The 25,621-nt window shown below is 44.8% G+C and overlaps 2 protein-coding genes across 5 annotated transcripts in view; one reads left to right on the forward strand and one right to left on the reverse strand.

Moving 5' to 3' along the window:
* Window positions 1-5,492: 5,492 nt before the first annotated feature.
* On the reverse strand, window positions 5,493-8,613 carry LSM5 (LSM5 homolog, U6 small nuclear RNA and mRNA degradation associated). The gene is made up of 5 exons (XM_062178331.1): window positions 8,504-8,613; window positions 7,377-7,472; window positions 7,065-7,092; window positions 6,035-6,107; window positions 5,493-5,624 (listed from the first exon to the last, which is right to left on the reverse strand). Exons 1-5 carry the CDS (start codon window positions 8,547-8,549, stop codon window positions 5,592-5,594), a joined length of 276 nt encoding a protein of 91 aa, XP_062034315.1. The 5' UTR covers window positions 8,550-8,613; the 3' UTR covers window positions 5,493-5,591.
* A 5,430-nt stretch (window positions 8,614-14,043) lies between these two features.
* The window catches only part of AVL9 (AVL9 cell migration associated), a 69,369-nt gene continuing 57,791 nt past the window's right edge, over window positions 14,044-25,621 (forward strand). The window contains exon 1 of one of the 4 annotated variants that reach the window (XM_062179250.1): window positions 14,044-14,274. In XM_062179250.1, coding sequence (XP_062035234.1) covers window positions 14,182-14,274 — 93 coding nt within the window. In that variant the 5' untranslated portion in view covers window positions 14,044-14,181. The remainder of the gene's footprint in view (window positions 14,275-25,621) is intronic. The other 3 variants (XR_009864625.1, XM_062179249.1, XM_062179248.1) reach the window with 3 other exon arrangements.

A 25,621-nucleotide genomic window follows, 5' to 3' on the forward strand; every position in this document is an offset into this window, starting at 1 on the left:
TAAGCCATGGTGCCGACCTGTTTTTAGACTTTTTTAAAATAGTTAAGTGTTGGCAACGAAATGAAGTGCACTACAGAAGAGAGTAGAAAAGAATTCGAAGATTCTTCAAAAGTTTCGTTTCCATAGGACCTGACAAATCCACTCCTCACTTATATCCAAGAGAACATACGGAGGCAGGAACTCAATGACTTCAGCAGAATATTCTGAATATTCTGAAGCTTGGGATTCTTGATGCCTACTGAGGACCCAAACCTCGGCAGGAGCCCTAGAAACGGTTTCCTCAGCTTTGGAGGCTACGAGCCTGCAAAAGCCTTTGTTGCCACTTCTCCACTTTGCTCTGCAGCAGTGGGATATGCCCATTTCATTTTATTTCCTTTCCCTCCATTGTTCTGCTTCATTCATTAAGACTCAGTCATATTTCTAACTGCTTCTTAAATAGGTTCTTTATCCTCTCTACGAGTTTCAGTACTATTAGACAAAAACATGTGTGCTCCTTAAAGATTTGTTTTTTTAATCTTAGGAGCCAGCATGTGGCACAGCAGGTTAAGCTACTGCCTGCAATGCTGACATCTTGTATGAGTGCCAGTTTGAGTCTCAGCTACTCCACTTCCAGTCCAGCTCCCTGCTAATGTGCCTGGGAAGGCAGCAGATGATGGCCCAAGTGCTTGGGCCCCTGTCACCCACTAGGGAGACCTGGCTTCAGCCTGACCCAGCTGTCAGCACTGTAGCCATGATAGTGAACCAGATTTTGTTCTGTAACTCTGCCTTTCAAATAAATAAATCTATAAAAAAAAGTATACTGAAAAAAACTCCAAATATAAAGAAAATTAAAAGTAATAACTCTTTTTTTTTTTTTTTGACAGGCAGAGTGGACAGTGAGAGAGACAGAGAGAAAGGTCTTCCTTTTTGCCGTTGGTTCACCCTCCAATGGCTGCTGCGGCCGGCGCATCTCACTGATCCAAAGCCAGGAGCCAGGTGCTTTTCCTGGTCTCCCATGCGGGTGCAGGGCCCAAGCACTTGGGCCATCCTCCACTGCACTCCCAGGCCATAGCAGAGTGCTGGCCTGGAAGAGGGGCAACCGGGATAGAATCCGGGGCCCCAACCGGGACTAGAACCCGGTGTGCCGGCACCGCAAGGCGGAGGATTAGCCTGTTAAGCCATGGCGCCGGCCAAAAGTAATAACTCTTAAAACTACTACCAAAACTCAACAATTGTTAAAAGTCTTCCATGCTGGGCCGGCGCTGTGGCACAGTGGGTTAACGCCCTGGCCTGAAGCGCCAGCATCCCATATGGGCGCTGGTTCTATCCGGCTGCTCCACTTCTGATCCAGCTCTCTGCTATGGCCTTGAAAAGTAGTAGATGACCCAAATTGCTTGGGCCCCTGCAGCCACATGGGAGATATGGAAGAAGCTCCTGGCTCCTGGCTTCGGATTGGCGCAGCTCCAGCTGCTGCGGCCAACTGGGGAGTGAACCATTGGATGGAAGATCTCTCTCTCTCTCTGTGTAACTCTTTCAAATAAATAAATAAATCTTTCAAAAAAAATTCTTCCATGTTTGCTCTATCCATCTATTTGTCTACAGATTACTCAACTAACAAAATTACCTATATCACTTCCTAAACCCATTAGCATGCAAAGCAAAAAGAAATACATTATTTTCCATAATATAAATTACCACAATTAGCATTATCAATAACTCTCTAATAGAATCTAATATATTAAAATTTCCCCAAACTCTTTACAGCTTTGTTCAAATCAGATGAGAGTCAAGAACCACCTATTGCAGTTAGTTCTGGACAATCCTCACCTATACTTTTTTTTTTTCATGACTTTGAGACACCAGGTCTAACTGTCTTGTATGTCACACATTCTGGATTGTCTGTTTCCTTGCGCTGTCATTAAACTTACTCCTCTGTCCTCTATATAACTGGAAGTTAGATCTTCAACTTCCAGGACTTGCACTTGCACCTTCAGTATATTTACAAGAATATTTTATAGGTGATGCTCTGCATTTTGTATTACATCACAACAGGAACAGTTTGGGTTCAATCATTGTCTCATGATGGGAAGTCTGACCACCATGTTGGAGGCACAAGATCTCTCCTTTGGGGCTGACACCGTCACACAGTGGGCTAAGCCTCTGCTTGCAGCACTGGCATCCCATATGGGCACCTATTTGTGTCCCAGATGCTCCTCTTCTGATCCTGCTCTCTGCTATGACCTGGGAAAGCAGAAGATGGCCCAAGTGCTTAGGCCCCTGAACCCACATGGGAAACCTGGAAGAAACTCCAAGCTCCTGGCTTCAGATGGGCGCAGCTCTGGCCATTGTGGCTGTCTGGGGAGTGAACCAGCAGATGGAAGACCTCTCTCTCTCTCTCTCTCTCTGTGTCCTAACTCTATCTCTCAAATAAATAATTAAAAAAAAAAAAAGAGAGAAAGAGAGATCTCACCACTGTACAGTGATTTCCCCTTTCCAAGTGTAGTGTATAGGGTGATATTCTTACATTATGAGAATATCCAGCTCTCCATCAATCTTTTATCCAAGTTTCACCAGCCATCAATGACTCTTAAATCAATTATTTGAAGTTGTAAAATGGTGATTATCTATTAGTCCTTCTATATTTATTAACATTATTTTATTTAAAATGAAAGGTTTTTGGGGCCGGCACTGTCATATAGTGGGTAAAGCTGCCAACTGCAGTACCAGCACCCCATATGGGCATCAATTTGAGTCCTGGCTGCTCCACTTCGATCTAGCTCTCTGCTATGGCCTGGGAAAGCAGTAGAAGATGGCCTAAGTGCCCTGTCTCTCTCTGTCTACCTCTCTCCGTAACTCTTTCAAATAAATAAATCTTTTTTAAAAAAATTTCTTTTGAGCTTAAAACCACTCATCTTGACCTTTGGGAACCCCCACAGCATTATCACCAATTTTTACTCATCCAAGTCAGATTCCTGGCCCATACATCAAATATCAGGACACCCTGGAGGACCCAATCCATCGTACCTCTGTTAAGAACAGTGGTTCTCAGCCGGTGCCGTGGCTCAACAGGCTAATCCTCCGCCTTGTAGCGCCGGCACACCGGGTTCTAGCCCCGGTCGGGGCGCCAGATTCTGTCCTGGTTGCCCCTCTTCCAGGCCAGCTCTCTGCTGTGGTCAGGGAGTGCAGTGGAGGACGGCCCAAGTGCTTGGGCCCTGCACCCCATGGGAGACCAGGAGAAGCACCTGGCTCCTGCCATTGGATCAGCGCGGCCATTGGAGGGTGAACCAACAGCAAAAGGAAGACCTTTCTCTCTGTCTCTCTCTCTCACCGTCCACTCTGTCAAAAATAAATAAATAAATATTTTTAAAAATTTAAAAAAAAAAAGAACAGTGGTTCTCACCAGGGGCAATTATTTTTCCCTCAGGGGCATCTGACAATATCTAGAGATATTTCTGTCACAACTGAGGGAGGAGGGAGAAAAGAGGATTCTGTTGGCATCTCGTGGGTAGAGGATCAGGATGTAGCTAAATATCCAACAATGCAAAGGACAGCCCACACAGAGAAATCTCCAGACAAAAATGTCAACAGTTAACAAACTCTGAGTTAGAATAGCACCCACTCTAAACAAATTGTAGGAACACAAAACTAAGCAGGTAGGAGTCCTACACCTTTATGACTGTTAAAGACTATGCTGAGAGTTTACCAATAGGCAAGTAGACTCCTTCAGGCAGCCAGAGCCGAGGTAAATGCACGCCTCCCCAAGTGGAATCAGGCTCCTGTAACACTCATCTCGTCACAGCTAAGAAAATGCACTCCCTGCAGATAACTAACTCCTAAGAAGGAAAGATAAAGAGAAGCATGACCACCAACTCCCAAGAGAGCAGGTAAAAGGGTAGAAAAAGCTGGCATTAAATCATTTAGCTTCCATCCAAAGGGAATGAAACAACAGGAGAGGGAAAGCATTTTACCCTAACCAGAGTCAGAAGCAGTGGTTGGGGTAACTGGGTCCTACTGGAACCTGAGAACCAACTGTTAAGTCTTCGCCAAGTTTGCAAGCATGGTGATAAACCCTTGGTAATCTGCAATCAGCCATAGTAGGACATATAGCATGTAAGTCAAAAAAAAAACACTACAGGTTGCCAGTATTGTGGCACAGTTTTAAGCCACTGCCTATGAGTGCTGGTCCAAGGCCCAGCCACTACACTGCCGGTCGAGCTCCTTACTCGTGCACCAGGAAAGCAGCAGCAGAAATCCCAAATGCCCATCACAGCTGAGGCTGGGCCAGGCTTAAGCCTGCAGCTGGGAACACAATCCAGGTCTCCCATTGGATGGCAGGGACTCAAGTGCTTGAGCCATCCATCACCTGCTGCCTCCCAGGGTGCACACTAGCAAGAAGCAGGATCAGAGGCACAGATTCGAACCCAGGCATGCCAATGTCTTCACCACTACACCAAACACCTGCCCCAGGAAATCCATGTAATGAAATATTATGCACATATTAATATTGTTGGAATATTTGATATGGAAAGACAGTCATCAGTTAAATTCAAAAAAGGACTTAAGAGGAGGCTTAAAACAGTATATTTGCCAGCACCGTGACTCACTAGGCTAATCCTCCGCCTTGCGGCGCTGGCACACCAGGTTCTAGTCCCGGTCAGGGCGCTGGATTCTGTCCCGGTTGCCCCTCTTCCAGGCCAGCTCTCTGCTGTGGCCCGGAAGTGCAGTGGAGGATGGCCCAAGTCCTTGGGCCCTGCACCCCATGGGAGACCAAGATAAGTACCTGGCTCCTGCCATCGGATCAGCACGGTGCGCTGGCTGCAGCGTGCCAACCGCGGCGGCCATTGGAGGGTGAACCAATGGCAAAGGAAGACCTTTCTCTCTGTCTCTCTCTCTCTCTTATTGTCCACTCTGCCTGTCAAAAAATTAAAAAAAAAATAAATTAAAAAAAAACAGTATATTTGGGGTGAACATATTTTTATAAAAATAAAATTGTGCTAAGCATGTACTGAGAAAAACTAATATATAGCAAAGTAAGATCAACATTTCTCTTTCTGCTTCTCTAACATGCATATATTACCTGTATGCTTTGTTTGTTTATAATAGAAGTTAATGGGAATTGAGCTCTGTAGGAAAATCCTTACCACAAAACATCAGAATTATGTGTATCTCCTAATTATTTCAGCTTTTTATAATGCACCTGCTCAAAATCAAAGCTCATCATTTTATTTGGAATAATATTTTCTTGAGAACCAAATGGTTGTGTAAATGAGAAAGCAGATAGGTATAATAAAAAGACAGGAAAGGAAGTGTCAAAACAACTACAATCTTTTGTTCCACTGTCTATTGCAGTATATTAAATAAAATGCAGTTAACCAAAGACACCTTTATTGTTTTAGTTTTCAAAAAACAAACTCTTTTCTTCTTTTTCCAAAATAATCATGATTAACTTACAAAATGGGTATACAATATATCTTCAAAGCATTTCCCTTGAACGGAAAACTTAGCTTTATGAGATCTAAACATTAAAAAGGTAAAAAAAAAAAAAAAAAAAAAAACCGTGTTGTTGCCACCAGAAGACAACACAGAATCTAGCATAAGTCAAGGAAATCTGCTCACACTTCAGGCCCTTCTCCTCCAGGGACCAACTGCATAAAAGAAAAAAAAAAAAAAAAAGAGTTGATTAATGAAAACACCACTGTACCTACAAACTCTGCCTGCCACATGCCCCTCACCAACCAAGGCCACTCTCCCTCATTTTCTCCAGGTCATCAATAACTGTTTCCAGTTCCCAGTACCAATTAATACTTAGTGTCTCAACAATGATTCCTAACAAAGCAAAAGATTAAAAGCCCAGCAAACTAATCCTTAGGCCTAAAACCTTCTCAAGAGCTTGGCTTTAGGGCCCTGACTACCAGACAATCTCTTCCCCACCCTAAGTACCACTAAGCTACAGCATAAGTGAAATAACCAGAAGCATTAATAGTTAGGTCTGTAAGCCTTGTCCCACAGAAACAGGCTAGCATCTAATAGATAAAACAGCTTTAACATATCTTACCATTGTTATATTATTTCCATTTAGCAAAATCTGATCTAATTTAGTGATCCTTCTTCCTTCTGGTGTGATTTCACTAAATGAAGCGATAAAACAGAAAGTCAGGATAAATGGTAACCAGGATAAGTCAGGATAAATGGTGGTAACCAAAGGCAGCATTTTAGAAATACCTTCTGTCTCTAAAAAGGTAATGTTTGTATAAGTTCAGCAATTATAAAGGTAATTTTCAGAAATAAAAGTTATCCACTGGGTAATGTACACTCTTCATCAAAAGCAAGAGTACACCAATGGATATAAATAAGATCCATAGCCAAGGGGGCTGGCACTGTGGCTTAGCAAGTTAAACTGTTGCCTGCAGTGCTGGCATCCCATATGGGCACTGGTTTGAGTCCTGGCTGCTCCACTTCCAATCCAGCTCCCTGCTGATGTGCCTGGGAAGGCAATAGAGGGTGGCCCAAGTGCTTGTGCCCCTGTACAGACGTGGGAGATCTGGGGAAAGCTCCTGGCTCCTGGCTTCAGCCTGGCCCAGCCCCCGCATTGCAGCCCTTTGGGGAGTAAACCAGCAGACGAAGGATCTCTTACCCTCCCTCTCTTTCTCTCTGTAATCTGGCTTTTGAATAAATAAAGCTTTAAAAAAAAAGATTCACAGCCATGAGACTTATCTTCAAAAAAAAAAAAAAAAGCTGGAACCTGCCAAGATCAAATATAAAATAAGGTATTTAGTAGACTCACTCTTTAACATTTTGTATTACTACTGATTTCTATCCACTAAACTACTATGTAACTAATACTTATCACTTACATTTTACATTATATAGTTAAATGTTTTCATCATCAGGTCCTTGATATGACCTGAGCCTTACCTTCAAGCTTTGTCTCCACTAATTTCCTAGCAATTCAGCAACCATTACATACATTTTACAAGCATTAGTAAATAAAAGTTGTCTCTAATTCCATTTTGCTGACTAAATAGTACTTAAAATGCCCTGAATTTGAAAAAGAGCCGAGTTCTGTCATTTTTAACACTACTCACAATTCAGTAACATCTTCCAATACCATATCTGAAAGGTGGTGTTAAGGAAATAAACACACCAGGTTGAAACAACTCTGGCTTCTGCCTTTATTCAGTTTTAATGATAATATTTAACACAATGGCTCATATTCAAAAGGCTGACTGTTGGTAGGAACGTGACCTTCTTCCAGTACACTCACCTCTGAAAACACCATCACAAGTGCCCTGGAGATGAACTGACTTTTATCGTTAACACCCAGAAACACACTGTCTATGGCTCTATGTTATTAAATGCACAGGAAAAAGCCACAGCACCACGTTTTAAAAGGATACTGACGAAGTCATCGAAGCCAAGAAGGGTGCCAACAATTTCCTTATCACTCTTCATCACAATGTGAATTCTGGATCCTATACATTTATCCACAAGCTCTGCGTGAGGAAAGAGATTATTTTACCCATTCATCATTTTAGCACATACTCGAGTGCACGCTGGCATTTGTTACTTGCATTCAGTGAAAATTAAACTAGAAAGAACATCCCTCTGCGCTCTCACTACTTAATCAGAAGCCTTTCCACTTCTCCTTTCTTTGCAGCAACCTATCATGATTGTGGCTTTATCTTTATCCTAGATCACGTGATTAGCTTAGGGACACAAACACATCCCCCCAGACTCTTAAGCGCCACGAGCCCAGACACTGTGGTCATTTTCGCCCATCGCTGGATCTTCAGTGGACAGGGACGGGCACTTACGGGGCTTTCCACAGCCTAATCACTGAAGTCCGTCAACGCAACCACCCCTCGCCGGCTACACAGTCAGAGCCTCCTTGTCACCTCCCCCCTCGCCAGTGAAGCCCTGCGGTGCTGGGGGCAGCTTCAGCACCTCTGGCCAGCCTGGCACGGGGGGCACAAGGTTTACTTGTCCAGTACTGCCTCCTCCACTGGCTTGTGTACCCTTTGGGAGCGGTGGCTGTGGTTTAAGGTCACTGTGGACTAGCACGCAGGAACAACGCGGGCTCTTACTGAATGGATGAATGGCAAACAGGGCTAGTTTCCAGATTCCTCCTCTTAAGGCTCGTTCCACAGCGCGCTGCTTCGCGCTCAACTCCCAGACACACAACGGGGTGAACCCCATCTGGGGATCCTAAATGCCACTCCGGACACGGCGCCGGAGCGCTCCCAACAAACAGGGCCGACGGTGCGCCCGCCCAGTGTGGCCCTCTCCCGCCCACGGTCCGTTCCGGGGGAGTCCGAGGAAGCTGCCCCCAGGGGCAGGAGCACGTTACCTCGCAGCAGCGGCCTGGCGCGCAGGAGCTCGGGAGCCGGCGCGAGCCGCGGAGGGGAAAACGCTCGGGCCCACGCATTGGCCCGCTACCCGCCAGGGGTGCCTCGGCCGCAACCCCGCGGCCCCCAGTCCTGAACCCCGGCCTCCCGCCCAAGCTCCCTCGCAGGAAAACCATTACCTAGCGGCAGCAACTGCGAGGGGTTCGTAGTAGCGTTAGCCGCCATGGCTACGCCGGAAGTGGCCTGCGTCCATCGACGTTCCACGGTGACTTTAAAAGAGCGCGCCTGCGCCTTTGCCCGCGGCCGGGCAGGCTCGACCAATCGCAGGCCGAGCGTGCGGCCGGCGTGCTCCACGTGGGCGGCGCCCGCGCGCTGCCTGGCTGGGGAGTTGGGAGTCCTGGGGTGCTGCCCTGCAGATTGGTTCCCAGGCTTCGGAGCGGCGGAGAGACGTTAAAGATTGCTAACCCGGTGAATGAATTCTTCCTCCAACCGAGAGGACAGCGCATAAGGAAACTTTTGGCTTGTTTTCCCATAAAATTGTCTTTGTAAAAATCAGTATTTCCCGCCACCAATTCACTGTTTGACAGGCAGAGTTACAGTGAGAGAGACAGAGAGAGAGGCCTTCCGTCCACTGGTTCACTCCCCAAATGGCCGCAACGGCCGGAGCTGGGCCGATCCGAATCCAGGAGCCAGGGCCCTTCCCTGAGTCTCCCCTGCGGGTGCGGGGGACCAAGGACTTGGGCCATCTCCCACTGCTTTCCCAGGCCACAGCAGAGAGCTGGATCGGAAGAGGAGCAGCTGGGGCTACAACCGGCGCCCTTATGGGATGCCTGCGCCGCAGGCGGTGGATTAACCTAGTGCGCCAGGACGCCGGGCCCCAAAAACATTCCTTTTCTTGAGGAATCTATTGCTTCCTTTTTAAAGGACGGCGGATTCAGATCCCCACAAACAGCATTTAAAAGTAAAAGAGGGGGCCAGCGCTGCGGCTCACTAGGCTAATCCTCCGCCTTGCGGCGCCAGCACACCAGGTTCTGGTCCCGGTCGGGGCACCGGTTCTGTCCCGGTTGCCCCTCTTCCAGGCCAGCTCTCTGCTGTGGCCCGGGAGGGCAGTGGAGGAGGGTCCAAGTGCTTGGGCCCTGCACCTGCATGGGAGACCAGGAGAAGCTCCTGGCTTCGGATCAACGTGGTGCGCTGGCCGCAGCAGCCATCGGAGGGCGAACCAACGGCAAAGGAAGACCTTTCTCTCTGTCTCTCTCTCTCTCTCACTGTCCACTCTGCCTGTCAAAAAAAAAAAAAAAAAAAAGTAAAAGAGGGGCCAGCGCTGTGGCGTAGCAGGTAAAGGCTGCCTACAATGCCAACATCCCATATGGGCTCCAGTTCTAGTCCCAGCTGCTCCACTTCCGATCCAGCTCTCTGCTGTGGCCTGGGAAAGCAGTAGAAGATGGTCCAAGTCCTTGGGCCCTGCACCTGCATGGGAAACCCAAAAGAAGTTCCTGGCTCCTGGCTTTGGATCAGCACAGCTCCAGCCCTTGTGGTCATCTGGGGAGTGAACCAGTGGATAGAAGACCTCTCTTCTCTGCCTCTTCCTCTCTGTAGTTCTGCTTCAAATAAGTAAGTAAATCTTTTTTTTTTTTCTTTCAAAATGGTTTACACATTTTTTAATGTAAAATTTTGTTTTATACTGAGGATTTATAATAGCTTTTTCCTTTTAACTTGTTGCTACTTTCTTCATTTATCATCCTTGCTGAATCTAAAAGTCTATAGTTTTATTAAAAGCTTATTTTCTACTTATTCAACAAAGTATTGTCTAAGGCTATCACCAGATGTCAGTCTAAGTTATGTGCTAATATTATCACACTTAGAAAACATACTTTTACGTTTCTGTTTTGAAAATAATAACAAATTCTCTGCCTTTGTCTATTTTACATTTGTATCCTTGGAACTCAAACAGTCTAAACATGGGAGGCCACAAAGAAGATCAATTATTCAAACAACAAACAGTTGTTAAGCAGCCATCATTCCTTCTGGAACAACCTGATGAGTGTAAAAGTGTGGGAGAAGCGTCTTCTGCCCTTCTAAAGATGAATGGGAGACAAAGTCAAGTAATAAACTTTTATGTACAAGGTGTCATGAAATTTAACACATGAAGCAGAACGACTTCTTTTAGCTTCAGGGATTTTAGGGAATTCAAACCCCTTCTAAATGTCAAGCCTGTCCTGATTTTCTGTTTGATTTTTTTGTTTGTTTTTCAGTACCGATCATGTGCCAAGACACTTAGAAATGTACCTCTAGTAATTAAAACCATCCTCTGAGGCGGGATCATCATGAAGTTACACTTGCTCCCTGGCCACGTAGACAGCTTGGGAAACTTCACACAGGAATTGACAGGTGTCTAGTGTTGAAAGATGAATAAGAATTGGGTAGGCAGAAAAGCAGCAAGCATGGCATTCCAAGTGGAGGGCCCACCATGTGCAACTGGCATGCACCCACCTGTTAACCTCGCTTCTCGCCCTCTCATTTAAGCCTACACACTTCCTAAATTTAGCAAAAGCCTTTCTTTTTATAAGAAACATCTTTTATTTCTTCTAAAGATTTCTTATATTTTTCCCTCATAAGATTTTAAACTCTTAAAAATGCAATTTCCTCTTTCAAAGCACATGCCATCTTTAAAAAAAAAAAAACTTAGCAATGTACATTTGCACTCAAAGAAAAACCTGCAGCGTCATTGTCCTCTGACAAAAGCCTGCACTTAAACCCCACACAGTTTTCACAGGCTCTTTATTAGTTAGGGCCTCGAGACCACCAGCATTCAGTGCAATATTGATCGATTCTTATTTCCCCAGGAAACACAGGATCAATGATGGCTCCTGACTACAACTGTTTCTGAATGGCTGAGCAAAGGTCTCCCTCTGAGAAGTCAGAGGAACTCGAGGATCCAAGGGGAGGGTGGAGGAGAAATATTTTAGGTCTACCTGGCATCCTGGCAGGCCACCCGTTTGGCCCTCTGGTCCCGCAGCAGCTCATCGCCTGCACGCTGTGGGGAGCGTAAGGGCGACGACCAAAAACCTTTCTTCTCTCAAGTGTTTTCCTGCAACGACCCCAGACTTTAGTGATACTACTTGAATGCATTTCTTGATGTTCCTTCCCCAAAATCCTGGGAAAACCCTGCTCATCCATCAAGACGTGGTCGAGTTTGACCCACATTTTTCTGACACTTGCAACGGCCTGTTATAGCTCTTACAATGTGCTTCTTATAATGATCTGTTTGTTGACAAGGCTACCTCTCCCCAAAACACTGTGAGGTCTCAAGGCCAAACACAGTGGGAAGCAGCAGCAGCTAGTGATTAAATCCAGGGGTTCTGAATCAGGTGATGTCAGTTCACATTCCAGCTTCACCATAGTTCCCTTTGTTGGATCATCAGCAAGTTACTAAGCTTTTTAAGTCCCAAGTAACCCCTTGGGGGAAATGGGTTAAGAGTATCTACGTGCACTTGTTAGATTGTTTCGAAGACTGAAAGAAATGATCCATGAAAACAGCATCAGATCTGGCACACAGTAAGCCCTATTAAATGGGAGATAGTATTACTGTTTCCTAATGCCTAAGGTGATGGCAGGCAAAGAGCCAGTGCTACATGAAGTTCACATTGCTAGCTGGCATTGCATGATCTTACATTTATAACCAGATACAAGCCACTGTATAGGAGCAATTTCTTCCGGGTCTTCCCTTCTTTTCCTTCCCGTTCTCCTTGCTCCTCCCCTTTTTTGGATGCACTCTGCCTATCACGTTTGTACATGGACTGTGGTGTCTCATGAATGTTCCTGGAATTGATTCTATTTTACCCTACTAATCAACATTCTCCTCAATCTTCATAAGGTTCTAGATACAAAGTAATGCCAAGTTTATTTGCGAAATTCTTCTCTTTTCCTGTTTCTTCACTTCTTTTCCTGTTTTATTTTCATTGTACCACAATAAGAGTATGGACAAAATGCAAGGCATTATCATTACCTGACATAGCTAAAAAATTAGAAAGATATACTCTAAGGAAGTCAGTATCTTCAATTTCCCATCACAAGAACAGGATAAACATTAGCAATTTTCAATGCCATTCATGAAGACTAAGGAAAGTCTCTTTGGCTCTGAAAAGTGAGCTATATATAATTCATTTACACAGTAGTTCCAGGCTCCTGGCTTGGCCTAGCCCATCCCTGCTTTCTGCAGCCATTTGGGGAGTGAACCAGCAGAGGTAACCCCCCTCCACCCCCCTGTCTCTATAAGTCTGCCTTCCAAATAAATAAATCTTTAAAACATAAAATGATTCTGCTGAATCATAAAAACTAAACTTCAGTTAGGAAGTCTACTGTTACCCTCAGTTATGCTTAGGCTGGAATGGAGGTACTTACACTTCAATACTAGAAGTGAAAAATAAACCCTGAGGTTACCTAAACTAAGGGATGCGCAACTAGTTATGGCAATGTCATAGTCGGTTGTAGTAATATGAAGTTCTATCTGAAGCCGGCACCTATCCTTTAGTTTACTACAAAACTGTCCTGGATAAAACTTGCTTAATCTGTTAGTATTCCCTTTAAAATCATATGAGATTCACTGTATTTTTTTTAAAGTGTAGTGCTATGACTAAAGTAATTTCAAAACTGTTGCAACAACAGATACCATATATTTTAGGCTTCCCAGAGTACTAGATGGAATGAAAAAATTTTTTTTAGTTTGCTGTGCTAGAATAATCATTTCACATTGTTTCTATGGAAGCTTCCTTTATTGTCAAGGACATCCTGCTTCAGATCTTAAATTGCTCCCAAACTGCTGTACATATTATTTAAATAAGAAAGAAAAATTGAAACGAAATCTCAGATAAACAATTAATTTAAAGACTGAATACACAGAGGCTGGCGCTGTGGTACAGTGGGTTAAAGCGTTAAAGCCGTGGCCTGTGCGGCGCCGGCATCCCATATGGGCACTGGTTCGAGTCCCGGTTGCTCCTCTTCTAGTCCAGCTCTCTGCTGTGGCCTGGGAAAGCAGTAGAAGATGGCCCAAGTGCTTGGGCCCCTGCACCCACGTGGGAGACCTGGAGGAAGCTCCTGGCTTCTGGCTCTGGATCGGCGCAGATCCAGCCCTTGTGGTCATCTGGGGAGTGAAGCATCGGATAGAAAACCTCTCTCTCTATCTCTGCCTCTCTCTGTAACTCTGTCTTTCAAATAAATAAAATAAATCTTTAAAAAAAAATAAAAGATGCCAGCACGTTGTCGAGCAGAGGGGCCTAGGCCAGAGTCTAGGGCAACGAAGGAATTGGAGAGAAGAGGCGTCCAAAATGAAGGGGTGAAAGGGAGGAAACTTAAGAAAAAAAGTTAAAGCAGAAGGTAAGAGGTTAGAGATCCAACCCCAGGAGAAAAGAGCAGGTGTGCGGGTGGCTCCGCCAGGCCCCGCCCCTATCCCCCTCAACCCCCACTGGCCCCGCCCCGCCTCCGTCTGGTCCCTCCCCGTGCTGTCCCCCCCCTTCGACCTCGCCTTTCAGCCCCGCCCCGCTCCTCTAAGCTCCGCCCCCGCACGTCAGACTCCGCCCCTGCAGGTCCCTCCCATCCTTACCCGGCCGGCGTCGCGTCAGGTGACTGCCCGGAAGCTACGGAAGCGGATGAAGGAAGTGGGGCCGCGGGCCCCGGGGGCGGCGCGGACCTGCCGAAGCTGCGCGGCCCGGCCCGGGCTCCCTGCGCGGTCCTCATGAGGCGCCCTCGCTGACACCTGGAGCCCGCCGCGCTGTGTCTTCCGGCGACCGCGAGGTCGTCCGGCCCGGCGCGCAGCCCTCCGCGGTGAAGCCGTCGTGGTGAGGGCCCGCGGTGGCTACCCATGGAGACGGCCGGGAGGGGCAGCGATGGCGCCCCGCGGGGGCCCGTCCTGCACATCGTGGTGGTCGGCTTTCACCACAAGAAGGGCTGCCAGGTGAGGAAGGGGCCGGGTCCCGCGACCCAGCCGGCGTTCGTGCCCCCCCCACCAGCCCCCTGGCCCCTAGCCCCCGGCGCCCACTGCCCTCTGCCCTCTTCCACCCGGCTCTGCTGGCGTGGAGCTCCATCCTCCCCACAAATCCTTTCTGCTGCCCCTGAAAATTGCGTGACGAGCTGCGGGGATGCTGCTTGGTACGTGCTCGCCTTTGAGGGTGTGGGCGGAAGGGATGGGAGACCGGTCAGCTTCTCCAGTCACTTGCAGGGGACTCTAGAAAAATTCAGCGTTTGGACCGTGTTCAACTAATGAGCGCAGTGAGCACACGCGCACAAGTCTCGGGCAGCTGCACGCACAGGCTGGCGCCGTGGGAGAATCGACTTCCTTTGTTGATCGGTCGTGAGGCTTAGAGTCTGTCTCGTTAGGGTTGTCGATCGGCCCCGCCCCCTCGCCGCTGGCTCTTAATTGTGCTGTTTACCTCGTCCTGGGCTGGCCATTTGGTGAGATTGGCTTGATCAGTTGCAATAATAGGAAGTGGATTTACCACACTAAATATGCAAATAGAAAGGCATTGTTCAGCTTCTTCCCTGACTCTGAAACGAAACTTTTGCATTGTACGTTTTGTAGGCAAAGGATCAAAACAGAAACGGGATTCTTTAATGGCTCAGCCAGCACTGGAAGGCAGTGATGTCATAATGTGCTAGTGAGCAGTAAATTAAAATGTTTTTTTCTAAGAATTTAAAAATACTAGTTACTACCATTGGTTAATATAATACTTGGTTTCTTGCCTTTCACAAAAAAAAAAAAATTTTTTTTTTTGGAAGATGTATTGGGAAGAGTTAAGTTCATTAGAGGATTGTACCAAAGCTGTGAGGGGAGTGAAAAGATGGTTGGGTTATGTGTTTTAAACTACTTAGCTTTAAAATGTCGTATTCCTCATCCACTGCTTACTAATGATGTAGAAAGACACCGAGAAGGAAGTAGTACTGTTCAGTGTGGTAAGAAAAGAATTCCACAGTAATTGCAAATTTATATATATATATATAAAGATTTATTTATTTTGAAAGAGTTAGAGAGGGAGAGACAGATCTTCCATCTGCTGGTTCACTGCAGATAGTGGCAACAAAACAAGGAGATTCGTCTAGGAATGGTAGGAACCTCAGCACTAGGCCATTAGCAGGGAGCTGGATGGGAAGTGGAGCAACTAGGACATGAGCCAGTGCTGGTGCAGGATGCTGGTGTTGCAGGTGGGGGCTTTACCTGCTATGCCATAATGCCAGCCGCAATACAGAGAATTGACTTGAGATTGTCACATGATAAACATAGTGTTCATCATTAGCAGATTTTTCAGTATGTTACAGCTCCATGTGTTTGAATGTAATAATCTCTTTATAAACTTTCTTAGTTGTGAGGAGAGTCACTGAAACATTTGAGGAGACAAAATGATCTTGCTGAGGTCACACTGCTAAACAGACCTGCACAAAGACCTAGGTTTGCTTCCCAGGCCATATGTGTTCATTCTGCTGTGGCATTTTAGTCGTCTTTCAGGGCACAATAGGATGGGAAGCCATTTGAAACCACAATGAATGACGCTTTGGATAAGACAGGAGAAAATACATCTCTGTTTCTTCTACCACATTCTTCATAAGAATTCCAGATCATCCACTCAAACTCCCTGATGAAGCCCAGAAAAGTTAAGTACTTTGAGCTAGTGTGGCACTAACATTGAAACTCAGATGTCCTTAGTCAGTATAACTGTATCTTGCTCTTGTAAAAATACATATGATGGTATTTATCATTTTAACCACTCACAAATGTAGAGAGACATTAAATAGATTCACAAATTGCATAACCATCACCCGATCTGTGCCCTAAACTTTTTCATCATCCACAACAAAAACTGTACCCATTAAGCAGTATATGAGTATATATATATTTAAGATTTTATTTATTTAAAAGTCACAGAGAGAGAGATCTTCCATCCGCTGATTCATTCTCTAGATGTCCACAACAGCCGAACCTGGGCCAGGATAAAGGCAGGAACTAGGAGCTTCAACCAGGTCTCCCATGTGGGGAGCAGGAGCCCAAGCACTTGACCATCTTCTGCTGCTTTCCCCAGGTCTTAGCAGGGAGCTGGATTAGAAGTGGAGCAGCCAGGACTTGAACCAGTGCCCATATGGGATGCTGGCATCACAGGTGGAGGATTTACCTGCTGTACCACAATGCTAGCCCCACAAGTACATCTCTTTTAATAGCACTTTGAGGTTGTAGGCTTTTAGAAAAATTAAAAAAAAAAAAATTGTAATCTAAATGGTGCTTCACAGCAACAATGGCAATTTTATTTTTAAAATAAATTTACTTGTTGGGTTATTGATAGAATGGAAGAGAATGCAAAGTATTCTGTCACAGGACTTTGAAAGATGTTAAACCCCATTTGGGTTGTTTTTCTCAGGTGCTCAGAGTGGCTTGTTTTATAACTGTAGCTTTTTAAAAATCACACCTACCTTGTATAGCAGAAAATGAAGTACTAACGCTGGTTTTGCAAATCAAACTTGAGAATGTGCTAAAGCAAGTCAAAGTTTAAATGCAGTAGAGATTTTTAGATCTGTTATGTGTTCTGTTGCTTTTGCAAGAGTCAAACATTTGTAATTTTAGTGGAATTATAAGGATTTCTCAGGAAAACTTTGGTGTACTTGTAATTATCTGTTAGTTTTTATTGTTCCCTAGTGGAAGTTAGTTGGATCAATGATAATGATTTCTGGAGTCTATAGAGAGTTGTTTGGGGATGTGGATCATCCAGGAAACCCATGGTACTAGTCTGATTGTGTTGAGGGGCTGCCAGCACAATCAACCAGTCCACTCAGCAGAGCAAGTGAATGACAGTCTCACACCATCAAAAACAAGAAAGCTACTGGAGACTAACTTGTACAAATTCGTGGCAGTTCGTATAGCTGGAACAGGATATGTAAAGATGTATAATAGTATTAGAAGATGAGAAAATTATTTTGTTCCGTGCATTTTTTCATTTTTAGTTACCCTACTTTTTCCCATTTTAGTCTTATTTTTATAAAATATTAAGACTTGATTTTTGCTGGGTAGAGGAATATTATAAAAGCAATGTACAGAAATTTCCAGTATACAGTATATTAGTTCTTAAAGGAGATTATTCACTTTTGCAAATCAGTGTCTTCTTAGATGCCTTACAACTATGCTTTCTTCACCCTTTGAAATCCATGTTTTTTGTTTTGGAAAGTGTGTGTATTAACACGCTTAAGTCTTAGAATAGTCACTCTAGACACATTATTTTTAACAAGTGTATCAGTTGTTATCAGAGGCTCTGACTATGGAAGATTTTCCCCTGGACAGATTAATCAGCTAACCATTTCTCCATTTTAAGATTTTCCTTCCAGGAGTAGAGGATTAAAAGTGCATGCCCAGGCCGGCACCGCGGCTCAATAGGCTAATCCTCCGCCTAGCGGCACCGGCACACCAGGTTCTAGTCCCGTTCGGGGCACCGGATTCTGTCCTGGTTGCCCCTCTTCCAGGCCAGCTCTCTACTATGGCCCAGGAGTGCAGTGGAGGATGGCCCAAGTGCTTGGGCCCTGCACCCCATGGGAGACCAGGATAAGCACCTGGCTCCTGCCATCGGATCAGTGCGGTGCACCGGCCGCGGCGGCCATTGGAGGGTGAACCAACGGCAAAGGAAGACCTTTCTCTCTGTCTCTCTCTCTCTCACTGTCCACTCTGCCTGTCAAAAAAAAAAAAAAAGTGCATGCCCAGAGTCCCATGCTTGTTTGTAATTTGTAACTTTTAGATTCAAGTGTGCTGAAGTAAAACCTTTGTTTAAAAGTAATGAATTTCAGCATTGTGCGTGGTCAAGCATGATCAGCTTTGTTGCTTCACATGGACTACAAGGTGAAAGCCATTTTCAATTGCAAGTACAGCTTGTGGAAGATATTTGTTCATCTTGTTTACTGATTTTTTTTTTCACCTAAACATGTATTTTACTAATTTTTTTCATATAATTTTTTATGTGACAGGTAGAGTTATCCTCTGTTGGTTCACTCCCCAAATGGCTGCCATGGCCTGCACTGCGCCCATCCGAAGCCAGGAGCCAGGTGCCTCCTCCTGGTCTCCCATACGGGTGCAGGGGCCCAAGCACTCGGGCCGTCTCCACTGCCCTCCCAGGCCACAGCAGAGAGCTGGACTGGAAGAAGAGCAATTGGGACTAGTACCCGGCGCCCATATGGGATGCTGGCGCCGCAGGCAGAGGATTAACCAAGTGAGCCATGGGGCCGGCCCCCTAAACATGTATTTTAAATTAAAAATTCTTCCACTTAAAATGGAAATCTGGGATCTTTTGTTCACTTTTATTGGGTAACTGGTGGGAGATGTTCTTCTAAAGATAGCCTGCTGATTTCTGGTGGTAGTTTTTCTGGTTTATTGAGAAACTTAACATTTACAGTATTTTAAGTGATCTACCTACCACAACATTAGAAGTAATTTTTAAATATTTATCCATTCCAACTCTCTCTCCTGAATATTTTTTTTTTTAGCATTTAGCTAAGGACTTTTCTTCCTTAAAAACTTACCTGAAATCAGACTCTTTGACATGAAATAACTTAAATACAGCTCTATAGTAAATTTGCTTGTTAGGGAATATGTGTTCCAGAGTTTTGCTTGTTCCAATGTATATTTTGGCAGATTAAGATAATCTCTGCTGAATGATTTAATCAAGATATGTCAGATAAACTCTTCAGTTCTTTCATGGATAAGTTGGAAGTTTATTTTATTTTACTTTTTTTTTTTTTTAAGATGTATTTATTTGAAAGAGTTACAGAGAGTCAGAGAGATAAAGAGAGGTCTTCCATTAACTGGTTCACTCTCCAGATGGCTGCAACAGCCAGAGCTGCGCTGATCTGAAGCCAGGAGCCAGAAGCTTTTTCTGGGTCTCCTATGCAGGTGAAGGGGCCCAAGGCTTTGGGCCATTTTCTACTGCTTTCCAAGGCCATAGCAGAGAACTGGATAGGAAGTGGAACAGTTGGGACTCAAACCGGTGCCCATATGAGATGCTGGCACTGCGGGCAGCAGCTTTACCTGCTTCACCACAGTGCCGGCCCCTGGAACTTTATTTTAAACACTCAAGTTAGTAGGGAATAGTTAATTTTCCGAGTGATGTCATAAAAGTTGAAATTTGGGATGGCGCTGTGGTGTAGCAGGTAAAAGCTGCCATTTGCAGTGCCAGCTGCTCTACTGATCCAGCTCCCTGCTAATGCACCTGGGAAAGCAGCAGAAGGCGGTTCAAGTACTTGGGCCCCTGCATCCCGTGAGAGAACTGGAAGAAGCTACTGGCTCCTGGCTTCAGATCTGCCCAGCTCTGTTGCAACCATTTGGGGAATGAACCAGCAAATGGAAAATCTCTCCCTTTCTCTCTCTTTTTCTCTGTCTCTGTAACTCTGACTTTCAAATAAATAAATCTTTTTTAAAAAAGTTGAAATTGTTTCTTGATTTTAGACCACTTTTATAAGATTTTTGCTTTTGTGGACATAGCTAGCAATTTTAATTTTCAGATAATTTTATTATTTATTTGAAAGGTAGAGTTACACAGACGCAAAGGCAGAGAGAGAGCAAGGTCTTCCATCTGCTGGTTCATTCCCCAAATGGCCACAATGGCTGGAGCTGGGCCAATCCAAATCCAGGAACCAGGAGTTTCTTCCAGGTCTCCCACATGGGTGCAGGGGCCCAAGGATCTTAGCCATCTTGCACTGCTTTCCCTGGCCATAGCAGAGAGCTGGATCGGAAGTCGAACCAGTGCCCATATAGGATGCCCAAACTGCAGGTGGTGGCTTTACCCGTTACACGATAGCACTGGCCCCAGGATTGTACTTCTAAAAATTACAGAATTATAAACTAGAGCTCGTGTTAGCAATAGTTCCAACAGTGAAGCAACCAGAAGCAGTGACGTAAGCGGCACATTTTCCCTGCTAATCTGAGTGGGCTGGTCATGGGAGATTCCATGGGTAGCAGAATAGTCACTGCAGATTCAGGATTGAGCTGGTTTATGTTAGGGTGACTTGACTGTCTTAAAGCACTGAACCATTCAGATTTTGCTAACAGATGGCTTTCTGTTGGCACCTGCTTGTGGCAGAATTGTGTGGTGGCAACGTGAAGCATTCAAGAGGTGTTATGATTTTTGTTGGAGGAAGGAGTTTGGAACAGAAACAACAGAACTTTGGAGGGTTACATGTTAGAGAAAAATAACATTGTAAGATTTTTTTTTAAAAAAGGATGTATTTATTTGAGAGGCAGAGTTACAGAGAGAGGTTTACTCCCCAAGTGACTGCTACGGCTGGACCTGGGCCAATCCAAAGTCAAGAGCTTCTTCCCGGTCTCTCATGTAGGTGCAAGGGCCCAAACACTTGGGCCATCATCTGCTGCTCTCCCAGGCCATAAGCAGAGAGCTAAGTAGGAAGAGGAACAGCTGGGACACAAATCAGCACCCACATGGGATGCTGGTACTGCCGGCAGAAGCCTCAAGATTTTACAAAAAAAAATTATTGCTGGTTGTAGAGAAATTTTTTTCTGAAAAAAGATTGCATTTTCTGGTCCTCCACAGCACTTTTATTTCTTAAACCTTAATATTTTGATGGAGTTTTTTTTCCTCCTAATTTTGACTCTGCTTTTGTGTATGCTGAAATCACGAAAATATCTGACTTGACAGGACTTCAGCATTAACAACTTAGAACACTGGAAGTTTTCATGGAGGTTTTGGCATCATGGCTGAACAGAGTGGGTATCAACTTAAAGAATGGGAATTTAGAGACATCAGGAGATTCTTTTGTCTTCTTAGAATTCCTCTCAGTTAGCTTAAAAGGGCCTAATTTTCTTTCTTTAGGTTAAGTCTTTGATCTTTAAATCTTTGGTAGTAAGATGATTATACACTGTGGGTAACCTCCTTCGTGTTATTAATGTAGTTCAGATCCTTTGCTGAGCATAGATTTTGCTAAATAAGAGAAGACTACAGGCTCCTTTCTACTAGGGTTGGGCACTGCAAGAGGAAGATGAAGATAGATTGGGTGAAGAGTCTACTTACCTACTTAATAATTTTAAGTAAGACTGGTCCAATTATATTTGGTTAAGATGCATTAGATTAAAACCTTAGATTTTGGGGCCAGTGCTGTGGCACAGAGGGTTAAAGTCTGGGCCTGCAGTACCAACATCCCATATGGGTGCCAGTTCGAGTCCCAGCTGCTTCACTTCCTATCCAGCTCCCTGTAATGCACCTGGGAAAGCAGTGGAGGATGACCCATGTGGGAGACCTGGAAGAAGCTCCTGGCTCCTGACTTCGGATCGGCTCAGCTTTTGCTGCCATCTGGGGAGTAAACTAGCAGATGGAAGAGACTCTGTCTCTGCCTCTACCTCTCTCTCTCTAACTCTTTCAAATAAATATAATAAATCTTAAAAAAAAAAAAAAAAAAAAAAAACCACCTTAGGTCTTGGTAGGATATTTTTAGAAAATGTTATCCAAACCAATAATTTATAAATCATATCCCAGCTCTTTTTGAAAATAGCTCAATCAGAAGTAAAAACCTAAGAGAACCATAAAAAGAAAAATGACATTTTAAAATCCTATATCCTAAACTGATCTGCTCTGTAACAACTGCTTTATGACCACCCCTGTAGTTACTTTTCTGTGAATAGATTTAACCTTCTTAAATGTATTATACTGTAACCTATGCTACTGTAATACTGTTTTATAGTCTGCTTTTTCATGTAACACTGTGCCATTAGTATTTCATATCAATAAATGCTGAATCGCAACATTCTAAAATTGCTAAATACTGTTTTGTAGAAATACTGTTATTTAACTGATATCCTTTTTTAAACACTTAATTGTTCACTGGTTTGAATAGTGCTACTAAGAACACTCTTGTTACTAAATCTTTGTGCCTTATCTCTCAAGTATGGGCTGTATTTTAGTCATTTTTTTTTTCTTATGGGTATCTTATTTAAATAGATTTTGAGGGGCCAATGTTTGGCCTAGCAGTTAAGATAATGGATGGGATGCCCACATTCCATATTGGAGCACCTGGATTGGAGGCTCAGTTCAGTTCCCAGTTCTGGCTTCCTACTGTTGGGCACCATGGGAGACACCCTGTGATATTGGTACAAAGAGTTGGGTTCCTGATACCCACATGGGAGATGTGGATTGAGCTTCCTGCTCCTGGCTTCTCCCTTGTCCAGTCCTAGCTGTTCCAGGCATTTGGGGAGTGAACTGCTAATGAGAGCTTTCGAATAAATAAATAAATATTTTCAAAAGATTTTGAAACAATATACCGAACAGCTTTTTTTTTTTTTTAAATGTATTTATTTACTTTGAAAGTGAAAGTTGGCCGGCGCCGTGGCTTAACAGGCTAATCCTCCACCTTGCGGTGCCGGCACACCGGGTTCTAGTCCTGGTTGGGGCGCCGGATTCTATCCCGGTGCCCCTCTTCCAGGCCAGCTCTCTGCTATGGCCCGGGAAGGCAGTGGAGGATGGCTCAAGTCCTTGGGCCCTGCACCCGCATGGGAGACCAGGAGAAGCACCTGGCTCCTGGCTTCGGATCAGCGAGATGTGCCGGCCGCAGTGGCCATTGGAGGGTGAACCAACGGCAAAAAGGAAGACCTTTCTCTCTCTCTCTCTCTCTCTCACTATCCACTCTGCCTGTCAAAAAAAAAAAAAAAAAAAAAAAAAGTGAAAGTTAACAGAGAGGAGAGAGAGAGAGATCATCCATCTACAGGTTTAGTTCTCAGATGGCCACAGTGGCCAGTGATGTGCCTGGCCAAAGCCAGAAGCCAGGAGCATCATTCCAGTCTCCCCCAGGGGTGGCAGAGGCCTAAGTACTTGGGCCATTTTCCACTGCATTCTGCTGGCCATTAGCAGGAAGCTGGATCAGAAGTGGAGTAGTGGGGACATGAACTGGCACCTGTATGATTGCAGGTGGCAGCTTTACCTGCTATGCCACAGTGCCGGCCTCTTAATACAATTTTAGTCTGAGTAACTCTGTCTTAATGGAAAGTGTTAATCATACTGTGACAGTCGCCCTTTATTTCAACATAAACTGTTTTGTACATGTCTCTGGCGCAGCTTTGCTTTTTAAAAATATTTTGAGGGGCCAGCGCTGTGGTGCAGTGGGTTAAAGTCCTGGCCTGAAGCTCTGGCATCCCATATGGGCTCTGGTTTTAGTCCCAGCTGCTCCTTTTCCAATCCAGCTCTCTGCTGTGGCCCGGGAGTGCAGTGGAGGATGGCCCAAGTCCTTGGGCCGCTGCACCTGCATGGGAGACCCAAAAGAAGCTCCTGGCTCCTGGCTTCAGATCGGCGCAGCTCTGGCTGTTGCAGCCAACTGGGGAGTGAACCAGCGGATGGAAGACCTCTCTCTCTGTCTCTACCTCTCTGTAACTCTTTCAAATAAATAAAATAAATCTTAAAAAAAGAAGATTGATCTCTCTCCACCTCTGCCTCTCTGTAACTCTGCTTTTCAAATAAATCTTAAAAAATAATAAAAATAAATAAGAATTTAAAAATTAAACATTTTTGCTGTGTAACATCACAACATTCACAACCTTCAATACTTTTGAAAGAGCTTTTCCAAAAATTATTTTTTATTCATATAATTTTTTCTTTTTTTAAGATTTATTTATTTTAAATAAATTATTTATTGAGATAGTGGGAAAGACATGAGAGAGAGAGAGATCTTCCATCTACTGGTTCACTCCCCAAATAGCCGTAGCATCTGGAACTGGGCCTGTCAGAAGCCAGGAGCCAGGAACTTCTTTTGGGTCTCCCACGTGGGTGCAGGGGACTAAGGGCTTTGGCCATTCTCCGCTGCTTTCTTGGGCACATTAGCAGGGAGCTGGATTGCAAGTGGAGCAACCAGGACTCAAGCTGGCGCCCATTTGGGATACTGACACTGCAGGTGGTAACTTTACCTGCTACATCACCGTACTGGCCCAATAATTTTCTTTCTTTAAATTGCTCATTCTGTGTGCAGAGCTGGAACTAAGGAATGATTCTCCATTTGTAGTCTTTAAATGTTGAGCCTTACAGCTCTATTTTAGGAAAAAATTACTCAAAGAGTAGCTGTGATCATTTTTTAAATAAAGATTTTTTTATTTGTAAGGCAGAGTGACAGGGAGAGATAGAGACCGATTTTCCATCTGCTGATTTGCTCCCCAAGTGGCCATCTTCAGCTGCTTTTCCAGGTGTGTTAGCAAGGAGCTGGATCAGAAGCAGAGCAGCCAGGACTCAACTTGCATTCTGATGTGGGGTGGCAGCTTCGCAGGCAGAGGTTTAATCAGCTGTGCCACAATGCCTGCCCGAACCAGATCGTTCTTAATATTTTGTCTTCACGTAGTATTCTAAATAAGCCTGGTATCTTCAGAGACTTAAAAGTCAGTTTATAGAGAAACCTAGATCTCTCTTGGATGCCAATATAAGTTGGGTACTAAGAATATAAATTTCTATGAAGTGGTTTTCTGCACACTTTATGAACAATTACGGCAGATTCTAAACTCCATAAAGTGTGCCCTGATATGATCCCTGCCTGTTGTTAACTGTTGAAGAAGACCATTTATGAGAGCTTATCCCAACATGAAGCTTTAGTCACCATGCAATTCCTCATTACTATCCTGTAAAGATATTAATAATAGCTGCCATTTCTTGAATGCTAACTATATACTAAGCACTGCTTTAGATTTACTGATTTAGGTTTTTGTGTGTTTTTTTTTTTTTTTTTGACAGGCAGAGTTAGAGAGGACAGAGAGAAAGGTCTTCCTTTTCTGTTGGTTCACCCTCCAAATGGCCGCTATGGCTGGAGCTACGCCAATCCAAAGCCAGGAGCCAGGTGCTTCTCCTGGTCTCCCATGCGGGTGCAGGGCCCAAGCACTTGGGCCATCCTCCACTGCCTTCCCGGGTCACAGCAGAGAGCTGGACTGGAAGAGGAGCAACCAGGACAGAATCCGGCACCCCAACCAGGACTAGAACACAGGGTGCCGGTGCCGCAAGCAGAGGATTAGCCTAGTGAGCCATGGCACCAGCCTAGATTTTTTTTTTTTTTTTTTAAGATTTATTTATTTACTTGAAAGTCACACAGTGAGAGAAGGAGAGGCAGAGAGAGAGAGAGGTCTTCCATCCGCTGGTTCACTCCACAGTTGACCGCAACAGCCGGAGCAGCGCCAATCCAAAGCCAGGAGCCAGGAGTGTGTTCTAGATCTCCCACGTGGGTGCAGGGGTCCAAGGACTTGGGCCGTCTTCTACTGCTTTCCCAGGCCATAGCAGAGCTGGATTGGAAGTGGAGCAGCCAGGACTTGA

The sequence above is a fragment of the Lepus europaeus genome, chromosome 20 (assembly GCF_033115175.1).
Source record: "Lepus europaeus isolate LE1 chromosome 20, mLepTim1.pri, whole genome shotgun sequence".
Lineage (NCBI taxonomy): Eukaryota > Metazoa > Chordata > Mammalia > Lagomorpha > Leporidae > Lepus > Lepus europaeus.